This window comes from Lytechinus pictus, chromosome 15 (genome assembly GCF_037042905.1).
Source record: "Lytechinus pictus isolate F3 Inbred chromosome 15, Lp3.0, whole genome shotgun sequence".
Taxonomy (NCBI): Eukaryota; Metazoa; Echinodermata; class Echinoidea; order Temnopleuroida; family Toxopneustidae; genus Lytechinus; species Lytechinus pictus.
The window spans coordinates 19,833,101-19,849,820 of record NC_087259.1 but is presented as its reverse complement, the minus strand read 5'-3'; the positions used below and the strand labels follow the sequence as shown (position 1 = coordinate 19,849,820).

The 16,720-nt window shown below is 37.5% G+C and overlaps 2 protein-coding genes across 4 annotated transcripts in view; one reads left to right on the top strand and one right to left on the bottom strand.

The window, feature by feature from the left end:
• LOC129277861 (protein transport protein Sec16A-like) overlaps positions 1 to 7,159 on the bottom strand; it is a 47,860-nt gene extending 40,701 nt beyond the window's left edge. Inside the window, exons 1-3 of the mRNA XM_064110744.1 lie at positions 7,071 to 7,159; positions 3,452 to 3,542; positions 94 to 2,735 (exon numbers count right to left, since the gene is read on the bottom strand). Of these exons, the coding sequence (XP_063966814.1) occupies positions 94 to 2,735; positions 3,452 to 3,509 (2,700 nt within the window). The 5' untranslated portion in view covers positions 3,510 to 3,542; positions 7,071 to 7,159. The remainder of the gene's footprint in view (positions 1 to 93; positions 2,736 to 3,451; positions 3,543 to 7,070) is intronic.
• Positions 7,160 to 7,406: 247 nt separating this feature from the next.
• On the top strand, positions 7,407 to 16,571 carry LOC129277859 (iron-sulfur cluster transfer protein NUBPL-like). 3 transcript variants are annotated; one of them, XM_064110748.1, is made up of 11 exons: positions 7,407 to 7,865; positions 8,546 to 8,700; positions 9,332 to 9,366; positions 9,947 to 10,040; positions 10,451 to 10,490; positions 10,819 to 10,909; positions 11,879 to 11,972; positions 13,482 to 13,567; positions 14,561 to 14,681; positions 15,184 to 15,588; positions 16,156 to 16,571. In XM_064110748.1, the coding sequence occupies exons 1-10, from the start codon at positions 7,843 to 7,845 to the stop codon at positions 15,333 to 15,335; spliced, it is 891 nt and encodes a 296-aa protein (XP_063966818.1). In that variant the 5' UTR covers positions 7,407 to 7,842; the 3' UTR covers positions 15,336 to 15,588; positions 16,156 to 16,571. The 3 variants fall into 3 exon arrangements, with proteins under 3 accessions (XP_063966818.1, XP_063966816.1, XP_063966817.1); XM_064110746.1 differs by having other exon boundaries at positions 8,541 to 8,700; XM_064110747.1 differs by having other exon boundaries at positions 8,541 to 8,700; positions 15,184 to 15,603; positions 16,099 to 16,571.
• The last annotated feature ends 149 nt before the right edge of the window (positions 16,572 to 16,720 follow it).

Below are 16,720 nucleotides of genomic sequence, written 5' to 3'. Positions count from 1 at the left end.
GGTTGACAGTAGCTTTATTAATAAAGAAAAGATAATACTGTACGTCTGAAAAGATGAATTAACAGGAAAGATTTGATGCAATATAAAACTTACCCCGGGAGGATACTGGTTGTAACCAGGCTGCTGACTCTGGGGTCCTTGTGGTTGTTGCTGCTGTGGAAACGGCTGCTGTTGCTGTTGTGGTGGTACTTGTTGTTGCTGCTGCTGCTGTGGTGGTACTTGCTGCTGCTGCTGGTAATCCTGTTGCAATGGCTGCTGAGGTTGCATTGGAGTAACACCCTGTTGCCCAGGAACAGAAGTTTGCTGTTGCACGGGTGGATTGTTCATATTACTTTGCTGGGGCTGGTTTGGCAGGGTACTACTAAATGGTTGCTGGGAAGTTGTAACAACACCAGATCCCTGAGGTACAACAGCGGGATTAGTTGGTTGTACTCCTTGGATTGACACTCCTGGCTGTACTTGACTAGCTAGTGGCTGGACGATGTTTTGTTGCTGAGTGGTTGGCTGAATGGGATTAGGTTGTGACAGGGAAACAGGTTGGACATAGGCAACTGGGTTTGTACTGGGATTTGGGTTTGGGGTAGGGTTTGGAAGTTGGGGCTGTTGACTCACTGGGGCACTTTGAGGATTGCTTAATGAGGGAACAGCAGATGCTGATGTGTTGGGCACAGTTTTGCTGATATCCAATTGTGAAACGCTCTGGGTTACCTGTTGAACAGGAGTTGGTGCTGATGTTGCACTTGCTTGAGTATTACTGCTAACTGGAGGTTTCGGGGCAGGATTATTAGTCCCTGCAAGAAGTGAAGCCACAACTGATGGTACCGGTGGCACACTAACAGACGCGACTGTGTCAGCAAGCTGCCTTGGAGTTGAAAGTGATGGTGCTGATAAAGTACTACTAGGGACTATTGGATTTATATTGGTTGATATATTCAAAGCAGGAGCCAAAAGAATATTTCCTGGAAGAGCTGGGACTTCTGCCTGCCACAGGGGTGGGGAAGGATTAACAGAGATATCTCTATGACCGGGAATACTACGAACTTGTCGAAAAGCACTTGGGTGAGAGCCTGATGAGAGTGAGTCTGAGCGTTGCTTTCTACTATCCGCTGGCTCTGAAGACTTATTTGTTTCTAGGGATGACTGGGTAGAGAGCAAAGGTAGATTTGGGGGTGAGGTCAGGTCTGACTGGCTAGAATTCGCAGAGGACTGCTGTTGTGGTTGTTGGTAGGGTTGCTCTTGTGTTTGCTGGTGATGGTGTGGTAAGGTCTGTGTGGAAAAAACAGATGCATCAGTTTGACCAACATTATTTTGGGTTGAAGGTGGTCCAAAATTTGTTGCGGGTATAGGTGTATTCTCAAGTCCATCACCCCCGCTTGGAAGATCACCACCATCACTATTCAAAGAGGAGAGTGATTGTTCTTGAGATACAGCAGGTGGTGTTGGATTCAGCAATGAATCCGAGTCTTGTTGATTGGCCTCTACTGACAGTGAAGATACAGGTACTGACAGCAACTCATGGACCACACCAACATTCTCAGCGGGGTTTAATACTAATGAGTCAGGTACAGATAATTCAGATTGGGCAGGCTCAATGTTCGTGTGTGGTTCTGAATGTTGTACATTCCTATCATCGGGAGTTTGATTGACTCCCAATGACTCTGCATTGAGTTCCTCAAAATTACTGTGTTCAGTCATTGCACTACGAAGATCATGGGAAGAACCAAATGTGCTGCTTGGGACAGCAACACTTTGACTGTCTTGATTCAATACAGATGACTCAGATGATTCTGTAGTCTGGTCCTGCATATCTCCCAGAGTAGCCACGTTTTTTTCTGGAACCAGATCATGAACTGGTGTAGCTATGTGACTGTTACTTTGCGGAGAGAGTTGGAAATGCTCTATATTTGAGTTTGATTGCTCCTTTTCAGATTGTGCACTTTCTTGTAAATGTCCTTGTTCATCCATTTGTGATTGGCTACTGGAATCAGGTGGAACCGTATTAGGGCTAGTCCTTTCGCTCACATTTGCACTAACCTGTTCACTCCCTTTATCGCTTGTAATCACAAAGTCTGATCCATCATCATGGAAAAATGCACCAAATCCTGAATTTCCTGAGGAATCTTCCTGCTCAAATTTCTGAGTGGGATTTTCAGAGTGACCACTTTCTTGATGATTGCTAGTGGAGGCATGCATATCTGTTCCATACCCATACCCAGAATAAGAGTATGGATCAGATGGATAACTAGCATTGGCCTGTTGTCCTGTATGGTTGTCTTGGTTTTGCCAGTGGCTATCCTGTTGTTCAGCGGAATCAGCTGGTGCACCATACCCTTGCCAACCCTGTTGATAGGAAACTTGTCCGTCAGCAACCTCAGGGTTCTGTGGCTGTTGCTGCGGTTGGGGTAGACTTCCTCCATGATCATTCTGGTTTAACTGCTGCTGGCTGAAGTCATTCTGCTGCTGAAAACCATCTTGAGAGAAGGGTTGCTGTGGCTGATAAGCATTACCTCCGCCATAAGGGTTGAAGATCTCTGGCTGCTGGCCAGGTGCAGCCTTCTGAAACTCGGCAGGGTTGTAGAACTGGGGAGTCTGCTGGGGCTGATACTGTTGCTGGTGCTGTGAGGTTTGGGGAATTCCCCCTGGAGCAGAGGTCTGGTCCGGAGGGGGAAAGCCCCACTGGTTCATGTTTGGTTGATTGTGGTCAAAGAAGCCTGCAGAATTTCCGTCAGCAGATCCTGTCATAAATAAACCAAGAATACAATTCAATGTAATGTTTCTAGATATATTCTGTCAATTAGAACAAATCTCTTTACATGTATGATTCATTGTTAAAAATTCAATACTCAGAACTGCATTTATTGATAAAATACATGTAGTAATAATCAAAATCATGCAACTTTAAGTTATGGAGCATTTGTATTCACTCTGCAGAGTGAAGATGTAATTAATCTGGCTGCCCTTCCAGTACACAAGTATTGCAAGGAATGAGTGTTCCCATTCACTACAGTGGGATCCAGGGCAGCATAATTTCTTGGAATTCCAGTTATCGACCCTCCAATTAAAAGGAAGGAGTCAGAGTCAGATTATTAAACCATGATGATCCCACAAATAAACTAGAAAGAAATAGCATAGTCCATGAATGTTTTTATTCTTGCATCTGGGGCCAAACCAATGAAAACAACTGCTTGAAGATTCAACTGCATTCATCTTTTAAAATATAAATACACAGCTTTACCATTCTGTATACAATACGGCTTTTCTAAATGTTAAGTTACCCACTTTCACAATGGACCACTGTCTTCACAAAAGGATAAAGAACAAAAGAACTAGCACAAATTAAAGACTTTCCTGATAGACATCCTTTGCCAAACCATTATAATGTAATTTTCCTATATATTTTTTTTAAATAGAGGGGGGGCATAAATGGTAAAAATTGCATCTACAATCTTACCATTGTTGAAATAACCTGATGTTCCATTTGGATTCCCAGACCCTTCATTTGCTGACATGATCTTTTAAAGACACCTCCTTCAAAAGAATTTCTGCAGAGAAAAAAAAAAAAACATCGAGATCATTGAGTGAAAATAAGAAATGGTTGATACACATGACATTTTATCCTGGAGAAATGATAAAAGGCACTTGGTCTACTCTGCCAGTTAACAGTTAGTACCAGATCCAGTAATTCCAATTCACAGAATGTCACATAAAACAAGATCCAAAGTTTAGTTGATATCATTAAACATAGAGACCAAATGACTGGGCATCATATCCATTTTTATAAATTCCACATGATTGGTCTTGCATTAGTCCATGTAGATCGCTACAGTGTAACAGCATAGTCACATTTGATTTTGAAATTCATTTTCAAGCCTGCTATGTTCAGTCTCATAACTCATTGTCATAAATTCTCTACCTCCCCCCCCCCCCTCCCCCTTCAAGATTCTGGATTAAAAAAATCAAATTGTACAGATTCACAAATTTTCATGAAGAACTGGGAGATAATTTGATGCATGTACAGTATGTATACACACATGTGTGTTGATAGATAGGAATTAACTTATTTTTGTCTTCTATTGCTGTATAAACATGTAGTTCCTTTAAAATCAAAGCCCTACAATACACATTAATACCTGATCCACAACAACAACATTGGCGACACTCTCCACACATTATACAGATGTTCAACAAGTACATGTACATTGTAGTCACAGGACCACTTAATGACACGTCAGTCTTCACAGTGAAAAGCAAATAGCAGAAGTGGAGTACCAACCAGGCAATCACAAACCTACATATTAATCACGATGATAGAAAAGGATGGCTAAAGTGAAATTCTACATAAGTTCGGGATCTCTATTGGGAACTTTCTATCCAAAGAAGCTTTTTATGTATCTACATGTACCAAGACTTTCACGATCATTTTATTTTCACAATTTTCATAATCTATTTTCCGGCTTTAAAACTCTCTCTATTATACAAATTTGACAGTTTCTTTCATACCTTTAAATTAATTCAGTCTTATCATCACAACTTTAATATCTCTCAGTGAAATATTGCTTACTGCAAGTGTAAGTAGGAGATGTGTGTAACTCAATCTTCCATGTTTACATTACAGTGTAGCAGCTGGACTATCTCTCAGCAACTAAATCAGTGCTGGGGTGTTGCATACAGATTTACATGTACATGTAAGTGTGACTTTAAACTAAAGTCAAAATGTAGTGATGCATACATGTACATAATTTGCCACACAACTGGGAATTCAAGTGTGATATACATGTACATGTATACAGGTGACATTTAACACTTAGCGAAACACTCTTAAACTACATGTACATCCATGTGTAAATACAGACTGCATTTTCAATTAATTTACTTTTACAATGGTAATTATGAATGGTGGTGAAAAGAGTTATCTTTAGAGAACAAATCTTGTTTTGAATCTAGATCTATCATTCACATTATAGACTACAAGAGTTTGGGAACTTAATTAGCAAATATTTCATCATCATATGAGCAAAACAAAATATCAAAAATAAATCACATGTCACTAAAAAGAGAAACCTGGTCCTGCATCAAAAATGTATAAATTTGATCAAGTAAGAATGAAGTGTAAATGTAATGCTCAAAAGTATAAATAGATATCATTCATTTGGAAGATACATCTGGCTCCGCTGACCAATATTCAGAGGCTTAGAAAGTTCACTTTGGAAGATTCATTAGAACTGGCCATTTTCATATTACGTCTGTACAGTGTTACATTTCAGGATTTCAGCCATGGAATGCAGAAAGAAACGGGTCCTGAGACCGAGAGGGAGAGTGTGCATTTGATTGAGGAAACAAAATAGAGAATGATTAAGATACCCGTCATTAAACAGAGTGAAATAAAGTCTGAGTTAAGAAAGAAAGTGGAAGACAAATCTATGAAAACAGTTGATCTACTGAGTCTGACAGATCAACAGAGACTCATAGGCCCCTATTCTCAAAAGAGGTTTCAATTGTACCACAGTACAAAACCATGGACTATGCAGATTTATTTCATTTAACGCTCAAATGCGTGCATTTAATTGGATTAACTTTGTGTATGCAATGAAATAAGCGCAATAATGTTTAAAAATCTGCTTAGTCCATAGTTTTCAACGTGGTACAATTGAAACTTCTTTTGAGAATACGGGCCTAGATATTGTGAATACATTGTCAGAGAAATATAAAAAAATGAAAAGGATTCTGAAACCAAACCCTTTTTTTTTTTGTAAATTCCCCAAAATGTTGGTTCCTACATCTACATATTAAAATGTATTCTATTTCCATATATTTTTATTCAATAGAATTGTACACTTTAAAGATCAAGTTTGCACACCATTACAATTAATACTATTGGAAATCTCAAATTTTTCTCATCATTGCTCCTTTAATATCACTCACACGGCCATGCATTCTTGCGATAGATAAAGCCATAAAGACAATTTAGATCTATTTTGTCAGAATTAAAATCAATGACAAAATAAGACTGACACTCAGTATATAATGCGCGTTGGGTATGTGCCGCGGAGGGGACCCCCATTTTTACACTCAAATTTCTATTCCAAGGCATAGCATTTTTATCTTGAGAAAAAGAACAAAGAAAGCCGCTCCAAAGCATAGCATTTTCTTCTTATCAAGAAAAAAGAAGAAAGAATTCCGTTCCAAAGCTTCGCATATTTTTCGTTACGCCGTTCCGGCCGCACTGATCCGATACAATGAGCTGCAATTTGGGTGAAAAGCGGCCGCAGAGCGCTGTCCGACAATCGCCTCTCCATGAGTGCACCCGGCTACATGTAGCTCAAGCTCAAGGACTCCTGTTTTCACCATGTTCACAAACATTTGTAATTCCAAAGCCCATTCCGAATTCCGAGGACCCTCCTTTCATGCCTTTTCAATAAGCCTGCTCCAAAGCCCTAGCCCATTTTTTGTCTCACCCGCGGCACATACCTACCAGTACCACTTTTTTGGTCGAGTAGGCCTACCCCCCCCCCCCAGGACCTATAAATAATAAAATACTGTTCACTTCAACTCAAGTTCAGGAACAATCATTATCTCATTCTCACTCTCACTCTCAGCTCAACTGAAATTTTTTGTCATGTTTGTGGAATTTAAATAGCCTATGATCTTCAGTTGAATTTTACTAACATTACTCGTTACTAGATCCGCAGATTTTTTTTTTTTTTTTTTGGGGGGGGGGGCTTCATATTCGTTGATAATACAAGTAGATCTAGACTAATATTAAACATTGATTTAATCCAACAACCGGCAGACACACACACATGACATACATCATAGTTGATACGGTACATGTATCTAAATACCGTACCCGGTACCGGTCCATGTACCGTGATGTACTATTGCCCAAAAACATAATCTGCCATGCCAAATCATTCTTACAAAAAATGCACGTAAATTCGGTTATTTCAAACAGATCTCATATAAATAAATTTACTTCAACAATCAATAAGTTACAGGCAACGTTAATCAGTAAATATGATTGATTAATAATGAAAGAAATATGAATTATAGAGTTACAAAAAATAACTTACCACAATCTGTTCGCAAATTTCGATTGCTACGTGTCTTTATCTCGTGAGCGCGTGCGGCCTCACGCACGAAAGATTTCTGAAATTTAGCCTTAATCTGAGAAAAATCTTTTAATATTATTTAGCATTTTTATTTACACTGCATGATTTTAGAGTTGTAGATAATAATGGTATAAAGAGTGATTCGAAAATGTATAACATTACTGTTTAAATCCCATCTACATACATTTTTAAGGAGTGATCTCTAAAGATGGCAAAATATGTTCAGAATGTAGGACAAAAAACATTAGGGTTGACTTAAAGAAATCAAACCTTTTGCACGTGCGTTACGCGTCCGTTGCCATTTCAAGCGTTGACGAGCTGTGTAAAGCTGGGCGTGTATAATTTAAATGGGCCCCTGTATTCAGTCATGCCAACGGATACTGGTGAACTTTTCGCCCGCGTGCAGCCCGATACATATCAGTAAAACTCAGGGTCGGCCGCTGGATCTGTTGTGAAGTTTATAATATATGTTCTCATTTTTACAAGGTGACAATGGCAATTAGGCTGAGCTCATCGCGGGTGTTATTAAGCACGTTGTTTGATTTTTTGAAGTATGGAAAACCAACTAGATCTATGACTAGTTTGAGTACGAACCAAGCCACTGGGAAAGGAATGAACAAGATTAATAAGATTCAGAAGAGGAATTGGAAAGGGGTGTGTTGTTGGAGTTGGGAAACAGACAACTGGTCTTTATCAGCAAAGAAAAGGTTGACAAAAGATAGCTGGCCTGATCATGATGTTAAAGCATTTTCTGTGGTAAGTATGAAATACGCCAGGGTGGATTTATGCAAGATTTACCAAAGCTTCAGGTCATTTTATTATTTCCTTTTGGTATGGTATAATGGTAGGACTAGGAGGTCCTAAAGCCAAAGGCAAAGCTACGCAGGTCCTAAAGCTCCATTGCGCATGCAATTTCAATGGCAAAATAAATGCGCACTCTAGCTGTGTGTGAAGCTGTGACTGCAGAGTGACGAACGATCCCTATTCACTTTTTCTACAGACGCTGCAATAAATCCTTGAATGTAGAGAAAACTAGCAAATGTTTGGAATTTTAGAGTTATATTCACTTTAATTTCATATTTTCCTATAATAACACGGACATATTTTAGAAATTGGGGCACAGGAAATACTATTTCTTTGCATGATAAATCGAGTGCGTAGCTTTAGTTTAAGACCCTTTCTACGTCGGGCGGAGAAATCAAGCTAGGTGTTTGGAAAACACGGCGGGATTTACGTATTAGTGAGTTTTGTGATATTTTCTTCTTGGTTAGGGATATTTAGAATATTTATTACAAATTAGTGAAAGATATTTTGTTCAAATATTAAAATTGGCATAGTTATTTTATCGTTTGAAAAAAAGTGTGTAGCTTTAGGTCCCCCCATCATACTAGATCTCTGTTTTTAATCAAACTCTCTTTTCTTTATTATCAGAGTAGTGCTCAAGGTCAAGGGTCATCTAAAATCACTGAAGAAGAGCGAAGAAAGCATCTGATGGCACGTAATCTTCCAAAAAGAGAACCCATTGTTGGAGTAAAAAACACAATCTTGGTAGCCTCTGGAAAAGGGGGAGTCGGAAAATCTACTACAGCAGGTATTTTGTATTTATTGGAATACATTCAGATTAACATTTAATTACGGTATTTGATTACAATATAAATTGCTTGTTAAAAGTGGTCTGTATCAATATATCATTGGAGTGGTTAAACTATATACTATTCCTTTCCTTTTGCAGTTTGGTATTACTTACTTTGCATTCTTGCACATTTTAATATACAGGTCTATTTAATTTTAAAACAACAAATTTACTTTTTGTTCATACAAAATTGTATAGGTTACTATAGTTAACACGATAAAATATAAGGAACGCATTTTTATACCTTTATACCAAATTTACTGGAAAAATACACTTGTGTCTGCAGTCAATTTTCCAGGTCTATCTTGTACTGTACATTGTCTTCCTAGCTTGGATAAATTGCTATCTGTGCTATTTGTGCTTTGCTGTGCTAATGCAGTGACTTGCAACAATTGCAACATTTTTGCAACAGGAATTTCCAGAAAATTTAAAAGAGCCCATTACATGTAGGTTAAGGAGTTGATGTAGACTACACAAAGATGAATTTTTGATTGTCTGATACTTTAGTGCAATTTTTCCAACATGAACATTATATTGGAATTCAATGTTTACTAATTTTTATATTTTTGTTTTGTATCTTTTCATCCAGTCAATATCGCACTTGGTATAGCTGCTATTGAAAAGGTGATTATATGGTAAATCTTATCAAATGTAATTAATTAATATTAGCTTAAATTGAGGGAGTATATATATATATTTTTTTTTTTTTGGGGGGGGGGGGGTCTTCTAACTAATTATTTTAAAAATCGGATCTGTTTATGTATACATACATTCAGTTTGTAGGATCTTGTCTTCTGTTGTACCTTCTTCATTGTATTTCATTTTCTTTAATTTTTTTCATTTTATCTCTCTCCCCTCCCCCCTGTACTTCTATGGTTATTGATTTACTTTCCCACTGTTTTCATTTCTTTCTTACTTTCTTTGTTTATTTTCTTTAATTCTTTCCTTCCATCTTTCTCTTTTATTCATTCATTTCTTCCTTCCTTCCTTCCGTCATTCCTTCCTTACTTCCTTCTTTCTTTCTCTCTCTCTTTATTTCCTTGTCTCTTGATTCCTGTCTTTATTTCTTTTTCCCCCTTCCTTCTCTCCCTTTTTTCTAAAGTTATTAATCCTATCTCTTTTTAATTTCTTTAGCTTTTCATTACCAGAAATGCTCTCATCATTCATTCATTCGCTTTATTATTCACACTTCTTTTGTCCCTAGAATGCTAATGTTGGCATCTTGGATGCTGATGTCTTTGGCCCTTCCATACCTCGCATGATGAATCTCCAAGGGAAAGAGCCTGATATTGATAAAAGTAAGTTTCTTTATCACCCATCCCACTCCTCAATGTGTAGATTATATATTTGTATTCATAAATCACATATTTTCATTGTAATCACTTTTCAAGTAATACTTTTGCCATTTTCAATGTAGGCCTATATTTCATATTATATACTTTTACCCAAATATGTTCACTTACTTTTTTATTTTTTAAATTATATTCACATGCTCAATATTTTTTTTCTAGACTCTCAGTTGCATACAATTTTTTGATAAAATTGCATAATTTATTAATTTTCCCCCAAAAGTCTGATTTTCTGAGATGCATTATCCATGAGACTGAATGTTTAATTTCTGTAAAGTTCTTTATCAACTAGTACATTTGGTATCCAATATAAAATGCACTATTATTCGATTGATTCTGATTTTCTTCCCTTTTTTCAGATAATCAGCTTATACCACTTAGGAATTTTGGTGTATCATGGTAAGCAATAATTTGAATTTGGCCATTTTCGTCCAAGATGCCCTTATACATTGATTATCAAACTGCTGTTGAACCCCACGTTTTTATTAGATTGCTTTTATAACCAGATTCAAATATGTATTTGTAAAAATATAGGCCTAATTGTAAAGTTCTGAAAGACGGTGTTGTGAATTTTTGTGATGTATTAAGCATTATATTGCAGTATAATATTTGTACTATTATTATTGTTATTGTTATGTATATGCAAAGAAATATTAAGCATAATGATAAATAAAAAAAAGAAAAATTAATGCATCAATCTGTAATGATTCATTTATCTCTTTTACAGCATGTCTATGGGTTTCCTGGTCGATGAGAACTCCCCTGTTGTATGGAGAGGGTTAATGGTAATGTCAGCTATTCAGAGGTTAGTCAAACAGGTGAGGTATGCTCCAGTTGGTGTTATCTGTCCGTCTGTGTGTCTGTTTAGGTATCTGTCTGTGTGTTGCTGCATCATTGCTCGGAGAGGTGGATGGTGATGTCAGCTGTCCTGTGGAATTTAAGAATTTTATTCATGCTCCAGTCATATATAGGTCTTGAATTTATTATGATATGACATCTGCAACATACCCATTTTATTGTCCTTGGAGGTTTGATGTTCTTTTTTCCCATTTATACGGTAATATAGAAATGTTCCCTATAGAATAATGAAATTTAAGTCCTGGTGTACTTCTAATGAATTTGATTACATAATATTTGTATAACACCGAGAATGAATTGTCTGGTTTATGAAATTCGGTAGATTTGCATTTCCATATGATATTGCTGTATGCTTGACTTTACACTGCTAAACAAAGTTTGAAAGGGATCTATCCACATTCCTACACAGTACCAGTAGGAATCGGTATAAGGTTGGGCAGTTAGGCGGTTGGTTAGTTGCAAATATTGTGGATCAAACTACTTCCTCAGTTTTAACCAATTCTCACGAAGTGTAGCACACACATTAGCCTTGAGATAAAGATAATTGGTAATTTTGTCGCCATGGTAGCGTATTATGTCAAAGATTATGTAAAAATCTTGCTGATCACACTACTTCCTTAGTTTCACCTCAGTATTTATTACTAATATCGGGTTTAACTTCGACCACAGTCTAACTCTGAGCTAAAACTATGGGAAGCCAAAAATTTAAAAATTCTGTTTATATTGTATATTTCTTATGTTTACTATTTTGTTACCTTTTGCTTTCACAATGAAGAAAAATACTTCAGTTATCATTCTTAGACAAGTATGAACAATTTAGTCGTCATATGAGTTAGTAAATTGAATGTGTACTGTTAGAGATTTGTGCTTCAATTGGCTCTCCATAGTTAGACCACAACTTTAAACCAGGGTTGTCTCTCTCTCTGTAGGTAGCATGGGCACCTCTTGATTACTTGGTAATTGATATGCCACCAGGAACAGGAGACACACAACTCTCCATATCTCAACTTATCACAATAGCAGGTAAATTCAAATTCATTACCCCACCCTCCTTTGTATCGAAAATGCAAAACTACATTTAAAGCTAGTGCATCACAGTGAAACCTGACCATTATGTGGATATCAGTAATAGCTCAAATACAGCAGGAAATAATTTTCCTTATACTGTATAACATTACAATTCCCTCTGCTTTTTGTCTCGCCCACCAGAGGTGAAGGCGAGACTTAGGGATCCAAATGTCGTCCGTCGTCTGTCATCCGTCCATCCGTCACAAACCTAATGACACATAACTCCACAACCGTAAGTCGCTTTTCAACCAAACTTGGATGGTAGATGGACTTGGGGGACCTGCATGTTATGCTGCAGTCGGAGGTCACATGGTAAGGTCAAAGGTCATTTTCAGGTCAACGTTAAAGTTTACATGCAGGTCAACGTTAAAGTTTACATGCAAGACTCTCTTATGACACCTAACTCCGCAACCGTAAGTCACTTTTCAACCAAACTTGAATGATAGATGGACTTGGGGGACCTGCATGTTATGCTGCAGTCAGAGGTCACATGGTAAGGTCAAAGGTCATTTTCAGGTCAACGTTAAAGTTTACATTTTATGCAAGACTCTCTTATGACACCTAACTCCGCAACCGTAGGTCACTTTTCAACCAAACTTGGATGGTAGATGGACTTGGGGGACCTGCATGTTATGCTGCAGTCGGAGGTCACATGGTAAGGTCAAAGGTCATTTTCAGGTCAACGTAAAGTTTACATGCAAGACTCTCTTATGACACCTAACTCCGCAACCCTAAGTCGCTTTTCAACCAAACTTGGATGGTAGATGGACTTGGGGGACCTGCATGTGATGCTGCAGTTGGAGGTCACATGGTTAGGTCAAATGTCATTTTCAGGTCAATGTTAAAGTTTATGTGCAAGACTCTCATATGACACCTAACTCTGCAACTGTAAGTCACTTTTCAACAAAACTTGGATGGTAGATTTACTTAGGCGACCTGCATGTAATGCTGCAGTCGGAGGTCACATGGTAAGGTCAAAGGTCATTTTCAGGTCAACATTAAAGTTTACGTGCAAGGCTCTTATGACAAGTATTATTCCATCCCAGTCATTTCACAATGAAGTTTCGATACAATTCTGTTGCGTGCCCTCGCAAATCACGATATTTCTGCATATTTTCATAAGTGGGCGAGACACAAAATCGCTTTTGCCTTGTTTTTATAACTGCTATACTATATTTCTTTTCTGTAGTCATTTTTTTTTACATAGGACTTTATATAAGTTGTAACATAGTTGAAAGCTTTTCTCTTGCAACCAAAAATGCTAATCAAATATGAGGAGTAAAATTACTCCCGGTATAGTATTCATGCCGAGCCAATGAACATGTAAGGTTTTGTCTCAAGGTTTCACAATAGTGCACTACCTTTACATTGTACAGTAAGGATATCGGGCATGTCTACTCCAGTTTTAGCGCATGTATATTTCAATGGAAACATAAAGTCTATCTATCTCTCTTTCTCTGCTAGGTGCAGTTATTGTGTCAACTCCTCAAGATATAGCCTTACTGGATGCAAGGAAAGGTGCCGAGATGTTCAAGAAAGTAGACGTTCCTGTAAGTGTACATGCAAGGTCACGTTTTTCCTTACATCTGCATGGGTGCTGACGGCTCTTTGTGCTCCAAAAGATTAAAAATTACAAGTAGCTGCAGTATTAAAGTACAAGATAATCCTTTGAAATTGCCATTGGGTTCAATACAAATGTAGTTTCAAATAAACAGGAGAAGAAAATATACACGGGTCGTGTGGTCCATTGGTTAGAGCATTGGACTCATTATCGCAAAGTTGTGAGTTCGAATCCCAACTCTGCCATTGTCTCCACTTTGATAAAAAGAGAGTGATATCTGTCGTCTATAACGTCAGCCACTACGACTGATTAACCTAGACGTAAAATGTTTCCTAGGTAATTGGTTATATACCAGCTTGGCGTTTACCAGCAAAATGTTGTCCTTGCGAGCTCCTACTGGAGTTACCATAAACAGAAACAGAAAACGTACCCCCGTGAAGATTTCTTGTCCCTCAACCTGCTGGTGATAATGTATATGCACTCTCTGAGTAAATGATGTGCAATTACATATGTTAGTCATTTCTCATTTATTGACCTTTCTTGTGGCATAATTGTACTATGTAGTAAAAAATTCAGGATAATTAAATGGAGGAGCAGTAAGAATTTCTAAAACATTTTTTTTTAAAGGAATTTTGAAAGATATACAATTCAAAGCATTGACCAAGATGTTTGAAGACCAGTTGAGTCCTGCACTTTTATGAATGAAACAAATCTTATGGTATTTGGGTCATATAAACACTTCTCTTTTTTTGAACAATTGTTTTTTTTTATAGTAACTGGAAGCTTGAAGCATTCCTTATAGAAGTATATAATGTATCCAAATCCATGCATATTAAATTGAACCCTCCTTTTGTAGGAAATAGAAATTGCAGTCTTCTGGACCCTAATGAATTAATAGAAAACGTTTCAAGTAATCTGGCAACTGGATACTGGCACTTTGTTAATTCCTGAATTAAAATTATATTTGTATTTTTACATTCAGGTTCTTGGAATTGTTCAAAATATGAGTGTTTACCAATGTCCTAAATGTGGTCATCAAGCCCATATATTTGGACAAGATGGTGTCCATGGTGTTGCCAAGGAGATGGGACTTGACGTGCTTGGTAAGTTCTCTTGAATAAGTCCTGATTTTTCTGTTTTCCCCAATATGCAAATTCTGTGTTCTTCAGAATTCTAAACCCCAAATTCCATGTTCTTTGGTATCATGTACAAACCATATGATAGATTTTATTGGTGGAAATCTAAAAATACAAGTTTCCATTATATACACATATTGCAGTATGCAGATAAAGTTTGGTGAGCACATACTAGATACTGCTAACAGGTTTGATCAGCACAGTTTGCAATGATGCATGGTTTTGTTTTAAATTTACTTTGATTTTCCCCCGAGCTTCACAGTATTTTAATTTTTGCCTGAATACATGAAAGTTTTATGTTAAACATTAATGTTCTACATATTAATCCATAGAGCCACATGTCAAATGTGCTATGCTGAAATCAAATCATGTTCTGAGGGATAATTACACCAATTCCATAAACTCAGGTTATTTTTTTATTTTTTGAGCAATGATTGGTGCTGTATTCTCTCTAAAATACCTATCCTAGGTGATGTGCCTCTTCACATAGACATAAGGGAGACCTCTGACAGTGGGAAACCTATCGTTGTATCAGCACCTCAAAGCTCACAGGCCATTGCTTACAAATCAATCGCAAAGGAAGTACTGCAAAGAATCAAACAGGATGAATCACATAGATGACAATGAAAAAGACTTTTACAAACTGTCTGGCCGCAAGTGTTTATCATGGAAAGTTGATTCCTCTAGGACTTTTATCCTCTTAAAAGATGCTGTAAATCACCCGCTGGGTGTTTCATAAAGCCGTTTGTAAGTTACGAGCGACTTCACTAACGACTGGTGGCCCTTTGTTCAGAACTAAATACACACAATTTTACCTCGAGAAAGGATCACCAGTCGCTTGTAACTCACGAACAGCTTTATGAAATACCCACCCGTGGTTAGCCTGGAGGCGTCTTGGGAGTAAAAATTATTTACTACGTACGCTTACTCCCAATGACGCCTGGCACGGGGAGGCATTGGGCCACACGAAGGAGAGTTTTTAGAGAAAACAATGTTGCTCCAAAATACTTGATTTGTTTAACTTGCTAGCCACACACTTATGTACATGGACAACAAGTTCAAATCCCCCCATTATGTAGGCCTACATTTATTTATACTTAAAAACTATAAATATTAGAAATATTAAGACAAATTATGTAAGAAGATGAGCAGATACTCACCGATGATCTTGTCGCCATTTTCCTTCTTTGTACGTAGCCTAGTTACAAGACGCGTATAAGATCGGGCGACGATAAAGAGCAGTGCCAATTTAAAAAATAAATAAAAATCAATCGGCTGATGAATATCGTGAATTGTAAAATATTTCCATTAGCCAATGAATATTTATTAGCTAATGCAAGTATTTTACAATTCCTTCGTGTGGCCCAATGCCTGCCCGTGCCAGGCGTCATTGGGAGCAAGCGTACGTAGTAAATAATTTTTACTCCCAAGATGCTACCAGGCTACCCGTGGTGGTGTTTAATAAAGTTGTTGGCAAGTTACGAGCGACTTTAAGAAAGACTGGTGACCCTTGTGCTAATTGAGAAACACCTAATAATAATTTTCAGTGATGTTGATCTAGCATCTAAGAAAGAATCACCAGTCGTTCGTAAAGTCACTTGTAACTTACAAACAGCTTTATAAACACCAACCAGCTTGCCGTCCAAATCAATTGCAGAGGATCAAACCTGGCGACTCGCATAGATGACAATTACAAGAATTCGGGAAAGCAACAGAAGACATCTAAAGACTTGTCAAGTATCAGTTTTTATGGAACTTGATACCTCCAGGTATATGTGAAATGTGACATGCAAAGTCTTCAAGTAAATCATGAATACGAAGTTAATACTCCAATAAAAGTGTGCTTATTATCTTTCACATGAGTTTGTGAAGTATATTCCTTGGCCAGATGTGAATGAATGTTCCTCTACAATTTTCCTTCTTTGAAAATACCAAAATGAAAATACATGCATTTGTACTTACATGGTATTGACTCAACACAAAGAACACTTGAAATACATTCAGAC

What these genes read in the sequence shown, in the direction of transcription:
- LOC129277859 (XM_064110746.1), top strand. Translation starts at nt 7,602, where the DNA reads ATGGCAATTAGGCTGAGCTCATCGCGGGTGTTATTAAGCACGTTGTTT. An exon ending in GTATAGCTGCTATTGAAAAG is followed by an intron (nt 9,367 to 9,946) that starts GTGATTATATGG and finishes TTTTGTCCCTAG; the next exon opens with AATGCTAATGTTGGCATCTT. An exon ending in TTCAGAGGTTAGTCAAACAG is followed by an intron (nt 10,910 to 11,878) that starts GTGAGGTATGCT and finishes CTCTCTCTGTAG; the next exon opens with GTAGCATGGGCACCTCTTGA.